Source organism: Camelina sativa, chromosome 20 (genome assembly GCF_030686135.1).
Source record: "Camelina sativa cultivar CO46 ecotype springtype chromosome 20, ASM3068613v1".
Classification (NCBI taxonomy): Eukaryota; Viridiplantae; Streptophyta; class Magnoliopsida; order Brassicales; family Brassicaceae; genus Camelina; species Camelina sativa.
This window is the reverse complement of record NC_141899.1, coordinates 3,179,462-3,201,754: the sequence shown is the minus strand read 5'-3', so window position 1 is coordinate 3,201,754 and position 22,293 is coordinate 3,179,462. Positions and strand designations below refer to the sequence as shown.

Here is a 22,293-nt window from a genome sequence, read left to right as displayed (position 1 = left end):
AATATCTTATATGATATCACACTATGTTCTAAATCACAGACGGAAAATAAGTATATGGATTGACATGTTTTTATCTTGTCATATAAACATATATAAATATTTCAACTACAAATAATGCATGCGTTTCTTCTTTGTTTATGCTAAAATGTGATTTCTTTAATTTTTTTCCTAGTTTTTATTTATTTTTAAAAATGATTTATTGAATGGGTATGTTTGTCTTGTATTATTTAATTTTTATACATAAATTTAGGTAGTGAGCTGTTCTTTGGTCAGAAAGAAGATGAGAGATAAATAGCAATTCTCAGGTGTTTTAAATACAACCTCTTCTCCATCTCTATCTCTTCCACCCAACCTCGATCTCCCCTTATCTTTTATAAAAGTCAGCCTCTAATTATCTTTTAATTTCCCATAAAGATTCCATTTCTCTCTCTTTTTTACAGAATATTCTATTTTCCCAAATTAATAACTCTTAAATTATTTTCAATTGATTTTTTTCTTAGGAAAAAAACCACTTTATTTTGTCTTTTATAACCAAATGCATCTACATACACACTGATACACACACGCTCACATATTATATATACGCGTTTACATACAGACACTATATACGCATACTTGCTTGTTGGACTGTTTACTTAATATCTCAGCGCTTCTTCTTGTTACTGTCTCACTTTAGGGTTTTAAATTTTTGTTGGTCTCTTTGTTTAGGGTCTTTTGGTTTCTTCTTCTGTTTTTATTACAATATAGAAAGACACACAAAAAAAAAAAAAAGAGAGTTATAATTGTAAAGGAAATGGAGTCTGCAAACATCTTTGGATCCGATGAGGATTGTCGCAGCTGTGAATCTGGATGGACGATGTATTTAGCCTCACAGTCTCATGATCATAATCACAAAGGCTGTTACTATGACGATGATGATGATGAAGAAGAAGATAGCGATGGTGGTGATTCAATGGATTCTGATGCATCTTCTGGTCCCATGGAAGCCACATCATGTCTCAAACTTGCCCAAGAGATTGAGGAGCAAAACTCTGTAACGAAGAAGAAGAAAAAGACTAATGAAGAGATGGTTTTGGTGGAGACGACTAGGGTTCACAACAACATCAATGATGATGAAGATGATGAAGATGATATTGATGGAGATAATCATGATTATGATGATGGTAATGATAGCTACAGTGTAGTTCATAGCTACGTTGGTTCGGTTAGACAAAAAGGGTTCGTTTGATTTTATATATTGACTTTGTGTCTATGTTTATTCAAGTGTTATGTTGCCTCCATCCAATGTTATTTTTTCTACATGATCTCAAATGTTATGTCCTTTTGATTTAATTATGAAAAAATAAATATCTCTATCTGATGATTTGCTAAATATGTAGCGTAGCTATATTTGATTAATTATCGCTATATGTTAAAGACGTGTGCGAGTAATTTAAACGCGATCATAGTACAGATACAGTGATGAAGATGATGATAATGACATATAGCTTGGTTCTCTTGAGGTGTACATCAATGCATTCCATCATGGGTTTCTTTATGGTCACCATAGTACCCCCATTATGGAATTAGGTATGCCATCTTATAATTTACTTATTCTAATTATTATTTCTGTATGTATTAATATTTTTCATACTACTACTTTTACATCACATTAGTGAGAATTTATAATTTTATAAATAATAATTTACCATCTATAATATATAAATTTAATGATTTTAGCTATTTTAATGATTAATCCAATATACTATACCCATAAGTACCAGAACTTGTGAGGCTTATAATATCATTTCAAAACCAAGTGATAATTAATGGAGAAATTAAGACATAAGTATATAGAATCAACATTTTAACACATGTCGACAAATCAATATATGCAAACTATTATAATTAACCTCCACGTACGGCAACTTTTAAAAATGAACTCCACCTCTAGCTTACTAAAATCACCATATAAAGCAATAAACCAAAAATATCTATATTCATAATTTTATGCAGAAAGGATAAATGATCATCCTCTTCTAATGACATGTAAGGAGCTCACTTGTTGGACAACACATATACAGCAACAAAAACTTGAAGTAAGCTTGTCATCTTTTTAGTAAAGAACACTACACTGATAACTGATTGATTGAACAATACAAAAAAAAAAAAAAAAAAACAAATTGTATACTTACAAGAAATATGAACATTTAGAACAATTTTTTAAAAAACAATGTTGCATAGATTTGGTTGGCATTGACACACACGTGCACACAGTGTGAGTTGTATTATAATTGAGAATCGAGACAGAAAATAAGAACCCATCATCTTTGGTTGTATCTTTAGTACAGACAGGGAAACATGTTTTGTGACCATAGGGGACATATCTCTTCTGCACGTGTATCTCTCTGCAATTCTTTTTACTTTTTTGTCCTTTTACCCCCAAATTTTTTTTGACATTTGTTCACATGCACCCCCTGCAGTAAACTACACAAATTGATCTATAGTTCGAGACTAATGTCGAATCATTTCTCCTTATACGTACCCCCACAGTGCCCACGCAATTACTGCCCAAGTTTTTTTATAAGATTTAATTTGGATTGTATCCGAAGAGGATGTTTAGAAAAAAAGGTATATGGATTCCACATGGGTTTTTAATTTAATTAACTAGACTTTAAAAAGAAAACGTTTCATTGACTCGATATACACACACACACACACACACACACACACACAAAGCTAAGTTATATGGTTTTAAACAAATAATGAAGGTTATGGACTAAATTGAGATTTTATAAGTACTCGTATAGTTTCAAGTTTCAACTGAGTGTACAACCACGATAACAATACGGATATGCATGTCGATTTTGTGGATAGTTTGTGAGAAACCTTTTGTTACGTTGTCATCAATTGCAATATTATAGACATTTTGTTTGGGAAGTATAAGTGTGTGGCCGTGTGGGCATCTTATATGGCAGCATTATATATTTTGTTATTTTAATCTTTGTGTGCCAAGATTTTGTTTCTTTTGGAACAAGTTTTTACGATAGATTTTTTCTTAACAGCAAGAATTCTTAGTCACCAGATCATCTCAGCTATAACAACATATCTAGCTACTGGATTATTGTTTTTATTCGTAAAATTTCATAAACCCAACCCCACAATTGGTTAAAGCCTAATATATATATTATGATGAATCCTCGAAAAATATTTCATTAAATTTATCAATATGAAACCATGTTAATATCAATTTTGAGATAATGTATTTCTGATTTACTTGGACATTTATCTATGTACTTATCTCGTCATTTGCTGTTAAAAAGGTAAAAACAAAACAAATGACATATTTGTAGATTCCTACAATTTTTTTTCTCACGCAAATTTGTCTTTTTCTTTTCAAACACGGAAGCTTTTAGAACCCATGGTAAATAAAAAAAACATAATAAGAGATTCATGAAGCAATATATATATATATAAACACAATTATTCAATCTAGTGGTATGTATATATATATATATAATCCACTAAAGAGCTTAATTAGTATAGTATAAAAGCAAAATAATGTTTGAATCGAAGCATTGGAGTATATAAATATAACCTTTTTCGGCTTACGAGTTAAGTTGGTTGATGCAGATATTGTTGATTTAAATCAAAACCATGGATAAATCTTGGCGTATCATCATGGTGTTCTCCATGAAATATAGTATATTCCTGAAATAATGAAGAAACTGTCTTTTTGAGCTGTGAATTCTCTTGCGAGATCTGGTGGTTGTACTCCAACAAGCTGATATATTTGTCAGACAAGAACTGATTGGACGCCATGAGTTGTGCTGCTTGCATTGTCAACCTTTCCATCTTCTTCCTCTCCCGCATCCGCGATCTTCTTGCCGATTCTCGATTAGACGCCATCCTCCTTAACCTCTTCTCTTGATCCACCACAACACTCGGTTGATGATGATGATGGTGCTGGTCATGATTGTCGACTTGATGATGGTCATGAACATGGAAGTCTTCATCATGTGGGTTTTGTAGGAACATCGAGTTAAAATCATTGTTACGAGACGGATTTCCTTCGTAAAGATTGAAGCAATGAGAAGGGTATTGTTGATCTTCATCAGCTTCCATGTTTGGTTTTTAGATGATGGAATTTGAGAAAGAAATATAGAAAGGGAGAGACAAAGAGATTTTTGGATTACAATAATAATCTTTTAGATCAGAGAAAGTACATATATATATCTTGTCTTGTAGCTCAAGTTTAAGTTCTTAAGTAAACCCTTTAACAAAAAAAGGTTTATCTTTTTTAACTAGTGAAATAAATAAGTTTAATTGCATTGAGTCATTAAGCATTCAACAGTTAGATAAATGTTCTTAATTGGGGTTTCTTGTTCAGCCAGCGTCTTCTTTTTTTGCATTTGGAAATTTTCACCAGCTCCTAGTTAACTAGTTTCTAGTGGCACACCTTTAACCTTTTGACAAGTTGTCACTTGCAGTTTCACATCTCTGTCAAGGTTAATTTTAGTCAAATTTAAAACGAAAAGAAAAACATATAAATATATAACATTTTCATAGAACATAAAAACAAGAGTTGAAAATGTATATATAAATACATTACTTACTTGTATTGATGAATCTCATGAGTCCTTTTAAAGCATTTTGTTTTTTATGTCCTTTACTTTTATAACTTTCACTACACCAAATATATGCGAAAACTCTACACTTGAGGGTTCATCTGTTGTAATTCATTGTTTCTGTGTTGTCAGAATGTTAAATATGGCTCTGTAAGATTTTTGTTTTTCAACACAATTAAACCTCTAACAAAAACATTAGTGCGCCACAGCAAAACGAGTCATCATCAGAGTGATAACAGCTTGCACATTAATGTTTACTGTATTCCTTAAACAAGAGGTATCAATTAACTATGAAGATTAGTCTTATAAAGAATAAATGGACGAAAGTAACAAAAGGAGAGATTGTGATGTGTAACAGATTTCAATTTAGCAAGTTTACTAGATTAGAGTTACCAACTTACCATACATCAATGTTGACTGAAAATCAATGTTGCTGTATTGTCAGTATTTAAAATATGGCTCTGTAAAATGTTTGTTTCTCCTTTAAACAAAAACATTAGTGCGCCACAGCAAAACGAGTCATCGGATGATAACAGCTTGCACATTAATGTTTACTGTATTTCTTAAACAAGAGGTACCAATGAACTTTGAAGATTAGTTTAAAGGGACAAAAGATAACAAAAGGAGATTGTGATGTGTAACAGATTTCAATTTAGTAAGATTAGGTTTACCAAACGGCAACGTTGTTTCCACAATCGGATTAATCGAACTCCTCTTTTAACATAAAAGCCATGTCGAGTCATAGAAATTGAAAACCAGGGTTGATTTTAATCGTAGCTACTAGTAATTATTTGCAAATATCAAATCCAGAACTTGTTCATTCGCTTTAACCAAACAAAAAGGTATATTTATATAGGTAATAAACCAGGTCAATAAAATGAGATCAAAGCAAGGCAAACATCAAAATAAATACATATGTTCTTCTATATAAAGCTAGCCTCCTAAAGCTTTCACCATCACCTGATTCACACAATGAGGCGGGATACTAGAAAAAAAACATAACAACAAAGGAGACGCTTGACACAATCCAGACATAGAATATATACATTCTTTAACTACTCAAGACAAAAAAATCTTACATAGAGGATGATGTTTACCATTTACAGAGCCAGGTCAAAAGTACTTGTTGTTCTCTGGATCTTCCTTTGCTCATACTCTGCATCATCTGTAGGTAACTCATGGCGACAAACAGGACATGTGTTCCTTACTTTAAGCCACGGTACAATACATTCACTATGGTACTTATGATTACAAGGCAACTGAACCGCTTCGTTTCCGATATTCATCTCATCTTTGCAAACCGCACAGACCACCACACCATCATCATCGTTCTCACCTTCCAATCTAACCACTGGGAGATTCTTGAGAAAAGATTTGGAAGTTGGAGGTAACCCGAGAACAGAAACCTCAGCATCAGCAAACTGTTCAAACAACATCTCATACTCTGTTGTTTGAAAATAATCGTCATGGTCACCAACGATATACAACTCTCTGTTTTCCACATCAAAGTTGATCTCTAGAGTATGATTCAGCAAAACTTCCCACCCACGGTTTCCTTCTGCTCTTTCCCTAGTTGGTAAATCCTCTAATGAGATAATCGGCGAGACAGAAACCGAAACTGAACTTTCGTCATTGAAATCAACTTCTGCAAAACCGCTTCGTAACTCAATCTCTTCCCCTAAAACATCACCAACACCATCATCAACAACTTCCTCCCAATCAAATTCATCAGCAATTGTGACTCCACGATCTTCTAACTGTAGTGAATCCCAACAAAGAGGAATAGTCACACTAACATCATCATCATCATCATCATCATATTCATCATCATCATCATTGACATACACATCTTCTTCATCCGAATCAATCCCCCAAATCTCCCTCTCATTCTCAAGATCATCCTCACCATCAGAACCCGATTCGACAGTAATCAAACGGATGTTACTCCCCAACGACGCGATATCGCGAAACTCAGGTCCGAAACCCCTCTGCTCAGCGAAGAAATCGTCGTCATCAGGTTCATCAAAACCATTACCAACATCAATATCACTACTATCACCTAAATTCTCAACAACAACACTCCCACCAGATTCCAACCCTAATTCAATAACCATGTCGCAACCTCTTTCCTCTATCACACCAAAAAGAGACTCGAATCGCGATTCCCTAATATCGTTCCCAAAATCACAATGGATACTATCGTCGTGAGGAGGAGTTACCTGAGACTGCTCAATTCGCTGGTGTGACAGATCCATGACAAAAGCTTAGAGAAGGATCGAGAGAAAACTACGACTGAATCTGAAACCAATTCGTCGCCTCAAACACAACGGCGGAGGAGGAGGAACAAGAGTAATCTCAGTATCTGACGAATTGTGAGAAATCGAAATCGAGCGAGAGGATCTGCGTTATAAATCTCACCTCATCGATGCGACACCGTTTCAATCGATTCGAAAAAGCATGAAAATTTCCGAAAGCGCTGAAAAGGGCCGGATCGAACTATTAGGACATTTGCACCATATCGGCCCATGAACGGCCCATAATTTATCATGATTTATTTTTATTGCACTTATTTTGTTGTCAACATGAATCATGCTTTTACTATTTGACTAGAAAAAGGAATTAAATTTTTTTAAAGAGTGAGATACTTTTGGACCAAGCGAAATACATTATTATTCTTCTTTTTGGTTGGTCCAAAAGTATCAGTGGAATAAAAAAATAGATACAAAGAAGACACTTGTCGAATTCGGAATGGGCCGCGTCCTAATCGAAATCGCCATCCAGTTAAGAAGAATAATACTAAATAAATAAAATAAAATAAAAAAGGGAAAGCCCAAGTCCAGCACGTGAGAGAAAGAGCCACGTAGGCGAGAAACCAGTGTGGGAATAGAACAAAAGAAAACACATCTTCTCTTTTTTGTGCAATTGATGAATTGAGAGAGAGTCTCGTCTCTCTTGTCGTCTCTTCTCTTCTGAATAAAATGGTATAATAATATTATGATATTTAAAAAAAAAAAAAACTCTCTCTCTCCACAGCTTTCGCTTTCACGTATTATCAATGACCCATAAACCGACAGGTCACTCGAGAAAGGACAGCACATGCCCTCTCCTTCTATTCCCAACATAATTTATCTTATCTTCTTTATTTCTTTTAATCCTCCATTAACAACGTCATTAGAGAGAATATCCTTTTTTCATTATGTTAACGAGACAATGATGTACTATAATTGTTATTAAGAAAAATGTACGGTATTTGAAGATTTCAGTATGGTAAAAGTATGACTTACACATATTACATATTTTTTAGTTTGTTTTGGTGATTAGTTATATGTCAGTACATAGACAATTAGCTTTATTTTTCTCAAAAGAGGTTACAGTTCCACAATTGTATAGTTTTAGTGTTAAATTGGCAACTCAAGACTAGAGAGGGCAGCAGCACACACAGAGAGAAGAGAATCACAAGTGTCTGCTATTTATTCACAAAGGGACTAAAGGACCCACGAGTTTTTATTACTTTACTTTACCTCGAGTTGTAATGTAATATACCTCTCTCTCTCTCTCTCGCTCTCTGATATTTATTTTTGTCTGAGTTAAAAAAAAATGGAAGAAAAGTACTAATGCTTAAGGAGGAGGAGGAGGACCCATAGGGATGAGTAAAATTGCCTCACGTGATACCATCACGAGAAAGTGACCGGTCGCCACCGCTTTCTCTCTCTAGCAAGGCACGTGCCCCTCACGTCTCTTATCTCTCTCTCCCTCTCCCATTTTGCGCCCGTACCAATTTAACGGCAGTGCAACGTTCGTTTGGAGTTAAACGGCGTCAAAAAGTGTCTTCTCTTCTTATACTACAAAACTCAACAGTACCGGCGACTCTCTAAAAGGGACCCACCGCACGCCGAGACGGAAGGCAAGTGTGCCTGATTTACATTAACGGCAGGGAATGGGCACCCCCACGTGACCACCCACCACCCCTCTTGCAAATCTCACTTTTCACCTTCTTTTTTTTTTTTACTGCCTGTATAATAACGGCTATAGTTTCTTTTCTGATATTTCTGTAACCTTATTTCAGAAATATTTCACTTTAGAATAAATATCTTATTTGGACGATCCACTTATTTTGGTTCATGCCAAAAGTTAAGTAATCTTGTTATCAAAGAAATTTATACATGTGATAATCAAGAAAGAAAGAAAAATTAGGTTTAACGCAGCTTTGTACATGTCAAGTGATTTACAATATGGTGTATGAAAGATACTTACATAATCCATAATACATTTTAAGTTTTTTTTGTGAGAAGCATTTGATCTCAGCCAATACTATATGTGTTGAAATGATATCATGAATATATACTATATGACTAAATGTGGTTATACATAAAACTTAGATTAAACTTGGCACACACATGACTCTAGTCTCTCCATGGCATGAAAACTACGTTCACCGAAACTAATTTATGGTGTTAGAGTTTCTACCAATATATAAAGTTTTACTCTGCGTGATTTTTTTTTAAGTACGAATCATTAGCTGTTTATATCCAAAATTAGGAAACTAAAATTCTTAAATATAATAAGGAAGAAAAAAAAAAAGAGTGAAAACGGGATAGCGTAAAAAAGAAGGGTGGGACCCGCAATAATCGAGAGGTGTGAGTTGGCCACGTGATGGATGGGGGGGAAGGGAGGCTGAGAGAACAGAGAAGAGGGTAGGCTGCCAAAAACCCAAAAGGTTTCCCTTATCACGTGATACGGCGCGATTTACGCGGCGCAACTGCCACGTGTCCTTCTCTTTTTTTTTTTTTTTTAAGATCCAAAAAGCTCTCTCTCTCGAGATCGATCGTATGTGTTTATTTTACTAATTTATAAAATTTAATGGCATCATTACTTTGTTTAATCTCTCTTGTTATTTTCCCTAAGTCACATGTTAGATTTATAAGCATTTGTTAACTGATCCCTAAGAGGATTCCTGTGCATTGTACAGAGGAATGTCCGCATATTGCTAAATACATTTGTTTTTCCCCTTCAAATATCCAGCTTCTTAATTCTTCTTTTTCTCTACTCTGCTTTTATGATTATTTTAATTTGTTTGTTATATTATTAAGACAATAACAATGATTAGAGACAACTAATAGTCCCCTTTACAAGCCAACAAAGAAGTAAAGAAGACAGCTAATTCGGATGAGATGCTCTCTCCCACACACTCTTTTCTGTTAATGTTTGACAAAACTTATTAAGCTTTTAAACCCTTTTTTATTAAGGTTTACATTTTTATTATTAAGTTTTTTGAAAAGGGAAGGTTTGATCAAATGTAAGAAATTCAGGTAAAGAACATTGATTAAATATATTCCTTAATCAGTAGATATCAATATGTGAATAGATGTTTGATTGAATATTGTTCACTCTTTCTTAAGTACTAGTATAAACTATCAAATCTTGATTTTAAAATAGTTGTTAGCGTGTGCATTGAACCTGGTGGGTAAGGTTGTGATGAGATTGAGATCTCACATTGATTTTATTTTGAATTAGATCAAGGTACTATAAATAATCATATGATAATTGATTAACTATATGTGACTCATGCATATGTATATATATTTTCTTAAGAGATTTTGCGATTCCGTGAATGATTTTCTCCTCTACAAGTATTATTTAAAGAATTAATTCAATAGATTTTTTATGTGTTAAAAATAAAATATGGTATTATATGGACGCCTTAAAAGTTAATTCATTTTTAAAAATAGTGTTATATAAGCATTTGTTTTAAATTATCTATTTTATTTTATTTGTTAAAATATAGTATCATACTTCAAACTTTTTTTTATTTTGTGTGAAACATACTTTATACAGTATATTTTTTTCATTTTTAGTAAGTCAAGTTGAATAGAAAATGGCAAATAATATGGTGAAAAACGTAAAATGGCAAATAATAATTTGAATTATTGGCTGAATTATATATTAGACGACGAGGAGAGCATGATTATGGCCAACCGAACCACGAATGGTTAAGGAGAACTGGATAGGTCGGTTTGTGGCGTTTTTAATCTCTCCCTATCAAATAAACAGTTCCTAGTCAAGATGTATTATTACTAAATCGTCCTTTGATCTTAATGTTCGAAAATCTATTTATGTCCTGACGCTTGAGATACAACAGTGTTTTTCTCACGTGAGTTGCAGAGTCAGTTCACGTGGCCCACATCACACCATGAAAACGACGTCACACTAACCTCTTCTTCTTCTTTTCACTTGAATTGACCATTTCGTTTTTTTTAATTTACTTCCCTTTGTATTATTCCTTTCTTTCTCCAAAACGTGTAAAAAAACTTCTTAATAATTCCATTTGTTTTTTTTTTCTTTTCTTTTTAATGTATCTAACCAATTTCTCGTGCTTTAGAGAAAAATCGAATCTCGAATACAAATAATACATATCATCGAGGAACTATGAGATTGCGAGTGATTTTGATCATTATAATACTACAATTCATGGTTTTATATACTACTAGAATATAAAGGAGGAGGAGATAAAGCGTGTTTAAGCACAACCTAACAACTCACGAGACAAAGTGGAGGGCATGTGGGGATGTGTTATTGTTTTTTGCTCTTTCCCTATTTTGTACCATTTTCCTCCTCATGTGATCCAACACTATTCAGCTATAGTTCCTCACCTCACCTTTCTCTCTCTCTCTAATTTTTATTTTATATTTCTATTTTCAGATTTAACTACAACAAACAAGTTATGGGCGTAAATTAATGTCTAGCTTGTACGCATTAGGGGAAGGTAATTTTTCCTATGCTCTTATAATTCAGATCCATCATGAATAATTCATTCTTATGTTTGAATAAACTTTAACTTTGGGTCGGAATCATATGCGTGTGGGCATGAATATAGATAAGACCGAATATTTGAATTCACGAGTTTACAATCAACTCAAGAAACATGAAACGAGGTTATGTGATATACAAATATATATAGAGAGATTCTCAAAAATACCACGAAATTAAGTTTTTGTTTCAAATTTAGCACAATATCTCTAAAATTCCAAAAATAGCACTAATTAATCTTCTAAAATTAAATCCTAAATTCAAAATACTAAACCATACCTATCAAAACTACACCCTAAATGTAAATTGAGAATCCAAACATAAAAAAACAAATTCTAAAATTTAATTTTAAATATTTTAATGTGTTAAATAGTGCTATTTTTGGAAATTTATGGAATGTGTGCTATAGTTGTCCATAAAACTTGGTTTAGTGCTATTTTAGGGTATTTCTCATATATATATATGTTAATTTCTATTCGTTATTTCGAATTATTTTGAAAGAGTTTTTTCACAAACTTAAAAGTTATTTTGAAAGAGGCATACTCTATTTTTATATTTTTTATAAATATATACTGTTAAAATAAATTTAATTAAATGTAATATACTGAGAAAAAGAATTAGTATGCGAAAACTTGAAATCAGTATATGTATACTTACAATACTTTGTTCAATTGGAATATTAAAAAATACTGTTCATTTGAATATAAATGTAATATAAACATTTGATATATTTGGGTTTAAGAAATATTTTTTTTTCTAATACCTAATTAACTCAAATTTGTACACTACATATGTTAATTTAGTAAATGGTAGCTAAACTTTTAAAATATATATGTATTGTAAGTCGTCTATCTGGTTTACTTAATTTCGAATAATTAGTTAATTAGTGTTGTAACAAGTGGCATTCAACTAAATATAATATGGGTTTAGCTCACATGATCAGAGTCTTGATTATGGTTTTCTTTGACAATTTGTTAATGACGTTGTACAAAAGAATAGCTGTCTTTGTTCCACCTAATGCTACATACATATATGATATATCCCCACTCACACAAACACAAAGACGCATACACGTACAAAATCATACTTGTCCCCCTATATTCCATCATTTTGTTGCACAAATTTTACTACAAAATTAACAAGTATCGTTGCACCGTTTAGATCGAACTTGTCTAAAATGATCAGGATATAGACGAAGTAATTGCAGAAGCAGCTGAAGTGTGTATGAATTTATGTTATCAATCCTATACGCATGATTTTCTAAACAGCGACACAAGATTAGTAAAAAAAATTTATTTGTTATAAGGATTCAACTCTTATGTTTTCATTTTTGATTAAAGAAAAAGGTAGAAAATGATGAGGAGACACATGGTTTCATCAACTTTATTCTTTCGCTTCATTTAAGTCTTGGTGTATTAAGTTAACGAAAAATACAAGAATATCCGAGGACTTGAACACTAGTAGTATCAGATATCTCCCCATTTTTTAATTACTTCACTGATTTTCGTATTTCGTATGGTTGCATTTACATCGACGAATATTAGTCGACGTACGTAATTTATGTAGTAAAAAATAAAAAGAGTGCGTTGACACGCCAAAAGCTTATAGTAATGAATATAGGAAATAAAGAAAAGGAAAACGTCACCAACAACTACAAGCTGATTAATTGGAGTATTGAATTATGAATCCGTGACGATTTAATGTTCGATAGATCGCCATGATTGTAGTAGCATACTATTATAAACATATTTTTTTCGTATGCATGCCTATAAAAGAAAAAGAGAGAGTTTAATTAATAGCCTGCATGTGAGTTTCAATTGCCGACAACGAATATTGAAAAATGACCATTAAATTGGTAGAGTCAATGAATATAAATGTCACATACAATAGTATTAATCAGGAAAACAAATGAGTAAAGAGTTTATGTTAGCAAATTACGATTCCTCGACTATAAATTACAATGTAAATTTTGCTGAGATTAACGAATACTCCATATAGAAAACTTCAAATACTAATTTAAATAATGTAAAAGGTACATACGAGCAATAATTGATTATCGCAGTAATTCTTAGAAACAATAAAATATTTAAAACTAGGAACAATATTGGGATCGTCGAACACGATAAAAAACAAAAGCGTAGTAGTGTTGTGTTGTGTAAGTACATCGATTAAACCAAAAACGAAACAATAAATAAAATAAGTAAAAATTGGTGCGTGTGTGTGTATTATTTTTGTTACCTTTTTTTAAAAAAAAAAGAAAAAAAAAGAGCGCCGCTAAACGGATAAACCCACTCTGTTACCTTACACTAGAAAGCAACTAACCAAGAGACATCCACCACGTGACTCCGTTAGATTAACGTCGTTTAAATAACTCCGTGTTTTTATATTTTTAACGGGGAGCGTTATAATGACTGTATAAAACATTTCCGCCTTCTCGTTTTCCTCTCAAAACAGAGAGAGAGAGAGAGAGAGAGAGAGAGAGAGAAAGAGAAAGAGAAAGAGAGAGAGAGTGAGATAAGCTCTCTGGCTGATCTTTTTTTTTTTTTGGTTTCTTCCCGATCAGATCGAAGAGTTTTTTTTAATCTCGGAATTCAAACCAAGCTTTCACACAATTGTGGTTTGATTCGTTGTAGAAGAAGGTACGTCTTTGTTAGCTCTAAAATCTAAATCCGTTCGTTTAATTTAGGTTTTAGATTTTGACTTATACTCATTGGTTGACTTGAATTATGCAAAATTGAGTTGGTTTAAGCTATGAACTCTGCTGAATTATGGTTAATCTTGTGTTTTTCTATTCAATTCTGATGACAGATCTATCGAATCCACGAATTTGGTGGTTTCCGACGATTCTTCCGGTCGAATTCCGGTTCAATTCTCGGTGAAAGCTGCACCGTAGACCGATTTAGGTCAAATCGAGAGCTGGAATTTGACCAGAATTCGAGTTGTTTTCACGGAGAAAAAGCATAATTCAGAGCCTTCTGAGCTCAATTCCGCTTCTTTGACCATCGGAGAAGACAACATCTATTGACTTAGCTGATACAAGTCGCAGATCTGAGCTAATTCCGTCGATTTTGCCAAGAATTATCCGAGACAGCTGCATAATTCTGAAAATTCCCGCGCACAAATTATAATTTTTTTTTTTTGTTTTTTGTTTTTTAATTTTTTAAAAATTCAAGAATTGTCGAAGCTGCTGTTCCATGGAGCTTCCTCAACCTCGTCCCTTCAAAACCGAAGGTAACACTATTTATCTGTTATACTAATATATTATCATAATATATATATATAAAAAAAGAGTTTAGTTTTTACAAGATTTATTTTTGTTTTGTTTTGGGGTTTTTTTTTTAATTAAGAAGAATTTTCACAGGTAGAAAACCAACACATGATTTTTTATCGCTCTGCAGTCATTCAACCGTCCACCCATCAGATCCAAAGCCTACACCACCACCTTCCTCTCAAGGTATTTTCATTTTACTCTTTTACCCTTTTCTTAATAAATTATTACTACTATTTAGATTCTCTTAAAGGCGTCACGTTTTTTCCGCTTCTGCGCGCGTGCATCTGATCTGACTTTAAGACGAATCATGATGGATCATTTGCTATTTTCTTGGGTCCTTATGGGCCCAACTCTGTTTTAAGCCCACAGAATTTTGGGGACCCTTTTCTATGGGGTTACACATGTCGCTTATAGCTCCGCCTTCGAATACATTCTCTCAATTAATCTCTTTCAACGTTCATTTTGTGAGCAGGTAGTAACTTGAAAACCCATGATTTTCTTCAACCGTTAGAATGTGTTGGTGGTAAAGAAGAGATTAGTAGGATTAACACTACCACTACAGCGTCCGAGAAGCCACCTCCCCCTGCACCTCCACCACCGCTTCAGCACGTACTTCCTGGTGGTATAGGGACTTACACTATAAGCCCAATTCCTTATTTTCATCATCATCATCAGAGAGTTCCTAAGCCGGAGTTGTCACCACCGATGATGTTCACTGCTGCTGCGCAAGCTAGTGGTGGTAATGAAAGAAACATTTTGGACGAGAATTCAAACTCTAATTGCAGCTCTTACGCTGCTGCAGCTAGCGGATTCACTCTCTGGGATGAATCTGTTTCTGGGAAGAAGGGACAGACAAGGAAGGAGAATAATGTTGGGGAGAGAGCAAATATGAGAGGTAACAAGAATATTCATATCGTGATGTTAAATTAGACTAGTTTACATGTGTTTAGAAAATGATGATATCAGTTGTTTTCTTTGATTTATAGCTGATGTTGCAGCAACTGTGGGACAATGGCCAGTGGTGGAACGACGGTCCCAGTCTTTGACTAATAACCATATGAGCGGTTTCAGTTCTCGCTCTTCCTCTCAGTAAGTCTCAACTCTTCTCTTTCCTCTATCACTCGGTCTATGGTCTTAAAAAGGAAGATCGACTAAGGTTTCAATTTGGTTGCAGAGGATCTGGGCTTAAGAGCCAAAGCTTCATGGACATGATAAGGTCAGCAAAAGGAAGTTCACAGGAAGATGATCTAGATGATGAAGACGATTTTCTTATGAAGAAAGAAAGCTCCTCGACTAGCCAGAGCCATAGAGGTTTGATTTTTTAAAATGTCAGCTTTATGTTTTCTAAACCGTAACAAGCTTAATATCTGACCGATTCGTTCTCTACAGTCGATTTGAGGGTAAAAGCAGATGTGAGAGGTTCTGGTAACGATCAAAAGCTGAGCACACCTAGGTCTAAACATTCTGCTACAGAGCAACGAAGAAGGAGTAAGATCAATGATAGGTAAGACTTGAATATGTTGTACTCATAGATATGATATGTAGCAAAAGCGGAGTTGGTTATAGAGTTTAGCAGAGAGGTGAGACTAATCAAACATTGTTAATGGATCTCCATTGCAGATTTCAAATGTTGAGACAACTAATACCTAACAGTGACCAAAAGCGGGACAAGGCCTCCTTCCTACTAGAGGTATAACTATGATTTTCTCTCAAAAGTTATGTAACAGATTATTCACTCTCATCATTTCTTAATCTCTAAAATATATTATTTTGAAACTTTGTACAGGTTATCGAGTATATTCAATTCTTACAGGAGAAAGCAGACAAGTATGAAACCTCTTACCAAGGATGGAATCACGAACCTGCAAAGCTATTGAATTGGGTAAACACAATCTCACGTTTTCCTACCATACCTCATTCTCTTTCTACCGGGTTGGAAACTGAAAACAAACAAACCATGTAATGTTAATCTGGTTACATTACAGCAGAGAAACAATCAACAGCTGGTACCTGAAGGAACCGTTGCTTTTGCTCCAAAACTGGAAGAAGAGAAGAACAACATTCCGGTTCCGGTACTTGCAACAGCTCAAGGCGTTGCTATCGATCATCCAACAGCCGCAACGACCTTTCCATTGTCGATTCAAAGCAACAATTTTTTCTCTCCTGTGATTGCGGGTAACCCTGTACCTCAGTTCCACACAAGAGTCGCGTCATCAGAAGCCGTAGAGCCAATCCCGAGTTCTCGGAGTCAAACTCAGCCATTGAAAGAAGAAGAAGAAGTAGAAGATGAGGAAATTCTTGAGGGTAACATCAGTATTTCAAGTGTTTACTCACAAGGGTAAAAAACTAAAAGACCTTTCCTCTTGATCTTGTAACAGTTAAAACAAAAAGGTATTTACCTCTCTCTTTTTTTTTATAACTTTTGTGTGGAGCAGTTTAGTGAAAACACTGAGAGAAGCATTGGAGAATTCAGGGGTGGACTTAACGAAAGCAAGCATCTCCGTTGAAATCGAGCTCGCTAAACAGTCTTCGTCTTCCTTCAAGGTTTCTTTATTTTTCTTTACGTTTGATTCAATTTCAAACACAATTTTGTTGGGTTTGATCATGATAGTTTTTAGTTTATTTACTACTGATAGGATCATGAAGCTCGTGGACCAGTTTCTCGAACCAGAAACGAGGACGTCAAGCAAACTCGGAAACCAAAACGGCTCAAGACGGGACAATAGAAGTTCTAAACACAAAAAACCAAAACCAAACACACAATCCGGTAAAAACACCAAAGTTGATTCCTCTGTTTTTTTTCTTCTAATATTTTTTTTTATATCTCAAAAAAGGGATTATAGTTTATTATTTTTAGCTATATCTTGATTGTTTCTTTTGTACATTCGAAAATCATGTTTTTTTTTTATCTCGTGGGTCCATAATCTTTTGAGACCTAAGAAGAAGACTAGTGCGACCCGGTTGTGCTAACCGCATTTTAGAACATAATCTCAAATATTCTTTGGGGTTTTATCCTTCTTTTGAGGAATATATCATTATTAAGGGGAAGAAGGCTTCCAATGTTTTCGAGAAGCTTCCTATGTTATGCGAAATCATTTGTTACCCTCTATATATCATCTTCACACACTCTTTTGGATCTATCTTGTTATTACTTGTATGCAATACTATTTTTTGTTTGTTACTATTAAAGCTTACTGTAATGGTAAAGAAATCTCATCATTGAAAATAGCACTGTTATCGTAAAGAAGACTCACATAACATTTTTCGATACACCAACTAACTTGAAGGAGCTATAACTACAATTATACAAGTAAGTTAACAGGCAAAGTGTTACCATAAATCATCATGTGCTGCTCATCATCATCATCTTACTAGCAACATCCTCCTCATCAGCATCCATAAGTCTGCCTTATCTCCTCAAAAAGGGCTGTGGGATCCGTGTAAAAGTATGAATGAGAAGAGTGGTACGGCTTAAAAGGGAGCTTCTCCTCATCCTCAACAAAGCCAAGGCTGCTGGCCATGGCAATGATAGCCTGGTTGGAAGGAGGCTTAAAAGGGCGATTCTCTTCATCATCCGTATCAAAGCCAGCCTGGTTGGAAGGAGGCTTAAAAGGGCCATTCTCCTCATCATCCGTATCAATGCTAAATCTGCTAACGATACCATGCTTGGAAGGAGGCTTAAAAGAAGGATTCTCCTCCTCATCATCCGTATCATCAAAGCCAAAGCTGCTAACTCGTGCTGGGCACGGGACGGGTACCCTTGAATTTTCTCCGACCCTTTACTCGTCCCGACCCTAACGGTTACGGGTACCCGGTAAAAAATAGTTGACCCTTTACTCGTCCCGACCCTTTATTATTACCCGGAAAACGAGTACCCGATAGAAAAATGTTAATAATCGCAATAATAATTTTATTTTTTGAAATCCAAAAAATGAAAAATTCATAAATTTATGCAATATATAGTTCCAAAATTATAAAATTACGAATTTTGAAAATAAAAATAATATATTAATTCAGTTAGGCTAAGTTGAACTTAGGTTTTAATTCTAACTCTATAAATTAAATCGGGTAGCAAAACGGGTAAAGGGCCGAATAACGGGACGGGTATTGAAAACTAAATTAATACCCTATACTCGTCCCTTACTCACGGGTAATATAAATATAATACCCTTTACTCGACCCTAAAGCTGCAAGCCGAGTAACGGGTCGAGTACGGGTAACGGGTATTAGTGCCCAGGCCTACTGCTAACGATAGTATGAGCATGGTTGAAAGGAAGCCGAGCCACGGTGGATGAAGAAGAGGACCCCACTATGTCTTCTTCTACTATAGCCGGGGCGGAACTGGTTGCTGCAACTGACTGCCTTATCTCCTCATCAAGGGATCTGAGATTGTAAAAGTGTGAATGAGAGTGATACGGACGAAAAGGGCGAATCTCATCATCCGTATCAAAGCCAAGGCTGGTAACGATAGCATGGTTGGAAGGAGGCCGAGCCATGGTGGAGGAAGAAGAGGATCCGACTTTGTCTTTCCCCTTATTACGAGTTATCGTCGAAGGCAAGTGAGGAGCATCTCCCTCCTCGTCGTCCCCGCGCAGCCGGTAATTTCTAAGACGGTTATTTTCCATGACCTCTCTCTCGAATTAGGGTTTTTACAGTTATGGTTGAAATACGTATATATATAAAGAGCATATAGCCAATGTAGGACCTTGTAGCAAAAGTAACCTTTTTTTTTGGGTTTTGTTTTACTTTTACGGTTTTACAAATGTTAAATTGAAACGACCTCCTTGAGCGCGTTTAAGACCTTGTATTATTGAGATTTACAACTACGGTGCCTATATTTCGTTTTCTATCATAATTACCCACATCCAATAAGTAATAAGTATGTTTTGTCCAAAAAGAAAGAAATAAATAAGTAATAAGTACATTATTATGATATTGTTATTTACTATTTTTGGTGATTGAAATAATAAAAATGAAATCTCTATTACATGATTCTTAATTGTCAATTTCCAAACTTAAACCAAGCATAAAAATGTTAGAAAGTTAGAAATAAGGGAACCTTAAAAGAAGGAAAAGATGGTTTAAAAGGAAAGAATTCAAAAAGTCATGGGGTAAATCCAGAGAATTGTGAAAGAAGATGAGGGTAAATTAGTAATCTTAAGTTGGTTGTTTCAGATGAACGTTGGAGAAAGGAAAAAAAAAAAAAAGGGATTGAGATCCAAAAAAGCTCAGACTCGAAGAATGAATTTATTTTGAATAAAAATCCAAAGTCAGACCTCTGGGGGTTGTTGAGGACTTAATCATAAATCACTGAAGCAGATCTATTATACTACTACGGAGGAGGAAGGTGAAGAAGATGTATGAGCAACAGCAGCAGCAGCATTTCGTGGATTTGCAAAGCGATTCTGGATTTGGGGATGATAGCTCGTGGCTTGCCGGCGACGACGATCTCCGACTGTCTCCTCACCAATCTGTCGCCGGTACGAACTCCGGTAACGAGAATCTAGATCGTCGTCTCTTAAAAGATCTCGTTGAGATGGTTCCCCTTATCGAGCATTACATGGTAATTTTTTTTTTTTCTTTTCTAACTCTCTTGGGCCGTTTTAGCTCAAAAGCTTTGGGGTTTGAGGGGATTTGGTGATAAATTCATCGAAATTATGTTTGGGGTTTTAGACGGATTTGGTTTCTTAATTTTGAGAAATTTGCAGTAATTTTGACGGATTTATTTGGGGGAAAATGTCGATATGTGTAAATGTGAGAGAAATTGATAATAAAAATCTGAAATTTCTGAATAGTTTTGTAGATTTCATTGTTTAGGTTGAATTTTTTGTAATGAGCTTTCTTCTCATTTGAACGCTATTAGGAACATAAAGAAAGGAGTTCGTTTAAGCGGCGTGGTTCCATGATCTATACTAAGATGCCTTCTAAAGATTCCTTGTCCAGAAGGGTAAGATGTCAATCTTCTTGTCTTCGTTTGATCTCTCTTTATCACATCTCTTTATGGCATTTTATCCATACACTGTTGCGCTTGGTTGCATAGCTTATATTTAAGACTTGTAGTGTTTGGTTGGGTTAACACTGGTAGGTACTCAAATAAATGATTTGAATTTGTTATCTTTTCCTTTTGGGGTATGAGCAGATATCATCTTGGCTAATGACTTTAACTCATAATTTGTATATCCATTAAGGGGTTATTGGTGTTTTTAGTTATTATTATGAGAAGTAAATTGTTGTAATGATAGTTCTCTGTTGGAGCACTGGTGTCTTCAAACTTGTAAAAAAAAACTTCTTTGGGTGGTTTTGGGTTTTAATTCTCCTCGCCAAATGTTACTCAATGTTTTTCCAATGCTCGGCTGTATAACTAACTTATTCGCTTGTATTTGCATGTATCTGATCTAAAGGGAAGAAATGGTTCTCAAACAGTCCCAGGAAGAAAGAAGAGAGACCCTGAGGACAATAGTGATATTATGAACAATTCTTTGGAAGATGGTGAAAACACGAAGGCTTTGGCTGGTGCAGAAAAGGAAGAACTGACTAGACTAAGAGAGCAAGTGAATGACTTGCAGACAAAATTATCGGAGAAAGAAGAGGTTTTTAAGTCAATGGAAATGTCAAAGAACCAGGTAAACGATATCCAAGAAAAGCTTGAAGCAACAAAACGATTGGTTGCTGAGAAGGATATGTTGATCAAGTCTATGCAGTTACAATTATCGGACACAAAGGTAAACCTCTTTCAATAATGTGTCTTTAGATTTTTCCTTTGTCTTTACTTGGAATGTGGTTTTAAACAAAGTGGGGAATACTCAGTTTGCTCTCACTTGTTGATAGCTTCCTTTCGCTGTTTTCACTAGATCAAACTTGCAGACAAGCAAGCTGCCCTTGAGAAGACTCAATGGGAAGCAAAGACATCAGGGACGAAGGCAATCAAGCTTCAAGAACAGCTAAATACTCTTGAAGGAGAAATCTCTACGTTCACACGGGTATTCGAAACTCTGGCGAAACCCGATTCCAAGAAACCAGACAGGGATTATGATGCAAGACCATATGAATTTGATCATATTCCATATCTTGTAAGTCAAAAACCACACTACAATCATCTCTCTTTTTTATTTTTAACCGGGGTCATATGTAAAGCTGATGCGAATACAACATTAACAACAGGATGATGTAGATGAAACTGAACTGAGGAAGATGGAAGAAGCAAGATTAGCATATGTTGCAGCAGTGACAACCGCAAAGGAACGAGAAGATGAAGAATCTCTGGCCATGGCTGCAAAAGCAAGAGCATACCTGCAATCACTAGCCTTTACATATTAATCATCTTGAGGTACCTTCTTATAGGATTTGTCACTCCTTGGTTCTGTTTTTAGATGTATGTAGATTTGTACCATGAAAAAAAATTGGAGAAGAAACACAAAGTTATGGTTTCCCCCAAAATCAATGAACGCAACTCGAGTTTTTGTTTCTTCAAATTGAGCATGTATGAGTAATTGAGTATGATGATGATGTATCCTTCGAACATATAATATCAGATTGTATTATAAAAATAGTTCGCACGTGCGGAATCCACTCACCTGTGTCAAAAAATCCCGCGCCATAGCCCATCAA

At 34.7% G+C, this 22,293-nt stretch overlaps 4 protein-coding genes and 1 pseudogene across 8 annotated transcripts; 3 read left to right on the top strand and 2 right to left on the bottom strand.

Annotated features, from left to right (window-relative positions):
- Window positions 1–611: 611 nt before the first annotated feature.
- Window positions 612–1,372, top strand: LOC104769019 (protein SUPPRESSOR OF PHYTOCHROME B 5 pseudogene; annotated as a pseudogene). Its single transcript, XR_015594034.1, has one exon. The product of XR_015594034.1 is annotated as a protein SUPPRESSOR OF PHYTOCHROME B 5 pseudogene (transcript).
- Window positions 1,373–3,594: 2,222 nt separating this feature from the next.
- On the bottom strand, window positions 3,595–4,104 carry LOC104769018 (uncharacterized). Its single transcript, XM_010493136.3, has one exon. The coding sequence runs from the start codon at window positions 4,102–4,104 to the stop codon at window positions 3,595–3,597; it is 510 nt and encodes a 169-aa protein (XP_010491438.1).
- Window positions 4,105–5,432: 1,328 nt separating this feature from the next.
- LOC104769017 (uncharacterized) lies at window positions 5,433–6,994 on the bottom strand. Its single transcript, XM_010493135.3, has one exon. It carries the CDS (start codon window positions 6,860–6,862, stop codon window positions 5,708–5,710), a length of 1,155 nt encoding a protein of 384 aa, XP_010491437.1. The 5' UTR covers window positions 6,863–6,994; the 3' UTR covers window positions 5,433–5,707.
- A 6,757-nt stretch (window positions 6,995–13,751) lies between these two features.
- On the top strand, window positions 13,752–17,911 carry LOC104769016 (transcription factor BIM1). 4 transcript variants are annotated; one of them, XM_010493133.3, is made up of 12 exons: window positions 13,752–14,053; window positions 14,223–14,645; window positions 14,776–14,868; window positions 15,158–15,580; window positions 15,672–15,774; window positions 15,860–15,996; window positions 16,075–16,189; window positions 16,306–16,375; window positions 16,472–16,567; window positions 16,674–17,023; window positions 17,121–17,229; window positions 17,322–17,911. In XM_010493133.3, exons 2-12 carry the CDS (start codon window positions 14,609–14,611, stop codon window positions 17,409–17,411), a joined length of 1,623 nt encoding a protein of 540 aa, XP_010491435.1. In that variant the 5' UTR covers window positions 13,752–14,053; window positions 14,223–14,608; the 3' UTR covers window positions 17,412–17,911. The 4 variants fall into 4 exon arrangements, with proteins under 4 accessions (XP_010491435.1, XP_010491434.1, XP_010491436.1 ...); XM_010493132.3 differs by having other exon boundaries at window positions 13,754–14,053; window positions 16,671–17,023; XM_010493134.3 differs by having other exon boundaries at window positions 13,809–14,053; window positions 14,813–14,868; window positions 16,671–17,023.
- Window positions 17,912–18,941: 1,030 nt separating this feature from the next.
- LOC104769015 (protein MICROTUBULE BINDING PROTEIN 2C) lies at window positions 18,942–22,232 on the top strand. The gene is made up of 6 exons (XM_010493131.3): window positions 18,942–19,283; window positions 19,861–20,248; window positions 20,549–20,632; window positions 21,087–21,407; window positions 21,537–21,755; window positions 21,847–22,232. The coding sequence occupies exons 2-6, from the start codon at window positions 20,042–20,044 to the stop codon at window positions 22,000–22,002; spliced, it is 987 nt and encodes a 328-aa protein (XP_010491433.2). The 5' UTR covers window positions 18,942–19,283; window positions 19,861–20,041; the 3' UTR covers window positions 22,003–22,232.
- The last annotated feature ends 61 nt before the right edge of the window (window positions 22,233–22,293 follow it).